Source organism: Egretta garzetta, unplaced genomic scaffold (assembly GCF_000687185.1).
Source record: "Egretta garzetta isolate BGI_Z169 unplaced genomic scaffold, ASM68718v1 scaffold108, whole genome shotgun sequence".
NCBI classification, from domain to species: domain Eukaryota; kingdom Metazoa; phylum Chordata; class Aves; order Pelecaniformes; family Ardeidae; genus Egretta; species Egretta garzetta.
This window is the reverse complement of record NW_009260614.1, coordinates 4,092,130-4,096,305: the sequence shown is the minus strand read 5'-3', so window position 1 is coordinate 4,096,305 and position 4,176 is coordinate 4,092,130. Positions and strand designations below refer to the sequence as shown.

The window sequence follows — 4,176 nt, the reverse complement described above, 5'->3', positions numbered from 1 at the left end:
AATTTGTGAAAAATGAACAAACTAAAACTGAGTCTAAATCAGAGCTAGGTGCAGGGTTTCGTGGCTCTTATGACCAATTCAGTTATCAATCTGCGGTGGAAAAACCTACACATTTAACATGCAAAGGGTATGATACTCTGGTATGTACATGCTGTGCTTGACACCAGCCTTTAAAGGAAGTTTTGAATTTGAAAGTCATTTAAAAATGGGCAGCAGAGGGCAGCAGCACAGAAAACCCATGTACTTGGTAGTGAAAGTTATAGTTTACTAATGAAAAGTGCCAGGTGCCACCGTGCTTGGTCCTTCCTGGGGAAGTGGCATGAGTGACACTATCAATCAGTCAGGTTACGGGGTGCATGTAATTGGTCTCCCCCCTGGTATTTGGGAAGTGTTAGAGACTACGTTCCAATAAAATTGTTGTCTCTGCTGTGGGGCTGATCTAAACACTTTCGAGATCTACGTATTTTGCTGAGGGGCTTAGAACTGTCCAACTCTGAACACAAGGTTGTTTTTTTTTCTTCTTCCCCAGTTGTCATTAGAATGTCACTGAATAACCAGTCCCCAGGTGATGGCTTGGGACAGATTTCGCTGCCTTGCTTATCCTGTTTGCTGTGCTGATAGCTGATGTGCGTCAGCTGTAATTGTCGTAACTTCCAGCACAAATGATTCATTCACCACAAATGATTCCCTGGAATCTCTTCTGCTGCACTCTTTCGTCAAATAAAATTCCAGAGCAAGAGCTCTAAAGAGGGGGAAGCAAAGACTTGTGCCCAGAACTTGCTGCTTGTCCTGCTCATTAGGCATCTTTTTCCCCAAGCACAAGTATATTTATTGTACTTGGAACTAAACTCGATGGCTTTCATACTGCATGTATAACCCTTTATACTCCCAGAAGCACTGTAGCCACACTTGCCAGCATCACAAATAGAATTCTTCCTTTTTAATGACTATACCCTATTTTTGGTTTGTTTGGTTTTTTTTTTTCTGTATAGACAGAGGAGAACTGTTTGTATGGGGCAAGAATCTAAGAGGGTGCCTAGGAACTGGAAGAATGGAAGACCAGTATTTCCCATGGAGGGTAAGGACATTAGTATTAAGGCCAAGAGTATATTATTTAGCTAGTCTTTATTATCCTGAGGGCAAGAAAAATCATATGCTGGGTAGTCTTGTTGAGTAATTTTGTAAGAAGCGGAAGCCCAAGATGGCTGTAGAACTGCTTTGTTTTCCAGAGATCCTTGCCTAGCCTGCTTAGGGATGGAGGTATTCAGTAAATTTTTTAAGTCTTCCAGTTCGGCTATTTCAGTATCGATTTTAGATCCCCCAGCAAAATCTGGTGCTGTGCCATTACTTCTGAACAGTTCTTATCTTTCTCCTGTCCACAGTCTTCTACCTGCTACCCCTGACCGCCTCGTCCCTCCCCTTCTAACCTGCACTTCACTTTTGTGCGTGCTGCAAAGAAAACCACCAGCATTGGTCATCAGTGACCCAAAAGACTGGCATTACACATCTAAATTAGGTGAACATTTTGGTCGTGGTGGTCAGACTATAGTGGCAACAGATCCACATAGCAGTGGGCTGCCTTCCCCTGCTCCTCTTCCAAGTCAAGCAGCTGTGGTGGTGGGTCACTGGACTGCCTCTATGGTTACAGTAGGAGATCCTTAGCCACTGAACTGTTTTCATAGCTGTTTTGCAACGCTTCCAGTTCCACTCCCTTCTCTCAGATGGCTCTGAGAGCCAGACTCTGTGGGTGTAGAAGAGTCTTTGGCTCTGGAGTTCAGCACTCAGCCTAACAGATGTTCCCAGTCTCCATGAAGGCCAAGTAGGAGAGGAGGGAGGCAATCAGTTGGACCACCCTGGAGTCCTTTTCCATGTGCCTGAGCTTGCAGCGGATGTGCTGCTTTGGCATGCTTTCTCCTCCGTCTAAAAATGAACAAAAAAAGACCAACTGTGGAGTATTTGCCTAAAATCACACTGCTGTGGCTGAGTGGAGTCTGAGTTCACCAAGCATGGCACATCCAGGTTTCCCTAAGTGTGGATGCAGGGGGTTATGCTCCCTCAGACAGCCAACTCCTGTCTGACATTACTATGACAATGTACCAAAACAAGGGCAGTTAGCAGGGTGCCCTAGAACTGGCCATCTCACCTCTCACTTAGCTCCAAGGAAAAACTTCCACTTGTAGCCTCTGCTTTCCTTGAATTTGAAGTCAACTTTAAGTGAAAGAGCTATAGCTACACTCGTGAGTGAGCTGGGCCTGCTTAGCCCAAAAGCAAAAACTGCCTTAGGCTGAGTTGAGCTTTTGCCTCGTTCCAGTCCTTGCTGATGAGAGAAGAGGCAAATCCGTGTGGTGCTTGGGCAGATCCTCTTCTGCTGTCTGGATTACTGTTTGCTTGTGCTGCTTCTGCTGCTGAACAGATGGGCTGAGGCTACAGTCTCCTCACTGTCTGCTAGTGAGACCTCTCTTTCTGTCCTTCCAAAGGTTTACGTGCTTCTGTGAAGGGAGAAAGGGAATATTTCACAACTCGGTGCACAAGCGTGTCTGCTGCTGAGTCTCGCTTTCTCTGGGTTTTTGAGATGGCACTTTCATAGGTACAAGTCCCTGTGAAACCAACTGGCATGTTAAGCAGAAGGAGGATGAGAAATAGGAAATAGCAGGTGCAAAGTACCAGCTTGAGAAATAATCCGCTCTTGTGTGTCTGGTCCAGGTGACGGTACCCGGTGAGGTGGTGGATGTTGCGTGTGGAGTTGATCATATGGTAAGCATGGTTAAGTCTTTCACCTAGTGATATTGCTGGGCCTCAGCACTGTGCTAAGATGACGGGGGGACTTGGTGACGAGCTTCTTGGAAAGGAAGGCTCATTCCGTGAAGAAGTGACTGTGAGCAGAGACAGCCATAGCAGTGCCTGGGTGTGTTGTCATCTCTGTGTCATTGAAACACTGCGGCCTGGCTGTGGGGAAGATGTTCGTTCCCTGAGGAGAGTGGAAATGCAGGGAGTGCTCTGGCTGGTTCATGATGAGCTTGAAAAGAGTCTGAGGCCCAGCCCACAGCTGCCGAGTCCCTCTGTGTAAGGATGAAGAGCATCTCCCTCAGGGAAAACTGGCACAAGACGAAGTCTGTATCACAGGACATTCATTTATGGATGCTTTCCCTGTCACCAGCTCTGGGCTGAGCCAAACTATTTCTCAAGGGAAAGGAGTTTTTAATGATTATTTTTATGTGGAAGAAAAGTCATGCCGGCTGTAGGAGTCCAGCAGAGCTGTCCTTGGTGTCCGCCAGCAGCTGCATTCTGCCCAGGCTGCTGTTCCCTGTGGAAGCTGGACACACGGCCGGTGGCCTGGAGGCAGTGGTGTGCTAGCAGGGGAAGGAGTCTCAATGGGCAAGAAGCGGAGCCTTGCTTCTTGGGACTTTCTTAGCAGAGAAGTTGTGGCGAGCGCATTTAGGACGCTGTAGGTTGCTGGAGATGCGATGCAAGAGCTGTGAGTACCTTTAGCAGGCACTTCTCAAACCTCATCCTGAAGTGTGGGAAACTGTCTCCTGTGAAATACTCCAAACATCAGGCAGCGTTGTGTCATTTTTTTTCTGTGTGGGATGCTGCTTCTGTGTAAATTATTTTGGCAAAAATCCAAGCTGATATGTTTTTAATAAAATGGTAATAGAAATATTCTTGAGCTTGATTTCATGGGCTGCTCTGTCTTGCACTCTGCATTTAAACTTAAGCATTTTGGGTCACAGCGATGTGATAGGAAACCTCTTTTGTAACTAAGACACCTCTGCACTTGCAGGACTGATACCATTGTAGGCAGGCACTGCGTCCACAGTCCCAGGGGACACCACGTACATTTTGGCTCCCTTATCTGAAATTCTGTATCAAATCTGTTGTGTAATTACCAAAACTCAGGGGGTTTGATGAACTCTACCTTGATGAAGTAAGTCTTGAAGGACTTCGCATGAAATACAGAAGAGGTGAAACATAGATGTTCATGAGTTGTTGTTAACATTACTGTGTAACTGGTATTGCTGGGGTGGGTTGAGGCAGAACAAGCAGAAAGCTACCATTAAATGATGGCAGACCTTCACTGCTGTGAATTCCCTTTAAATTAGCTTTAATTTATACCTTCTTCTACATGCGACTTGGGCAACTTGAGCTGCCCAAACACGTCTTGTTGGCCTCATGGGA

General features: G+C 46.3%; 1 protein-coding gene across 1 annotated transcript in view; it reads left to right on the top strand.

Annotated features, from left to right (window-relative positions):
- RCC1L (RCC1 like) overlaps positions 1 to 3,657 on the top strand; it is a 15,986-nt gene extending 12,329 nt beyond the window's left edge. The window contains exons 10-11 of the mRNA XM_035900603.1: positions 993 to 1,078; positions 2,704 to 3,657. Of these exons, the coding sequence (XP_035756496.1) occupies positions 993 to 1,078; positions 2,704 to 2,781 (164 nt within the window). The 3' untranslated portion in view covers positions 2,782 to 3,657. The remainder of the gene's footprint in view (positions 1 to 992; positions 1,079 to 2,703) is intronic.
- Positions 3,658 to 4,176: the final 519 nt, after the last annotated feature.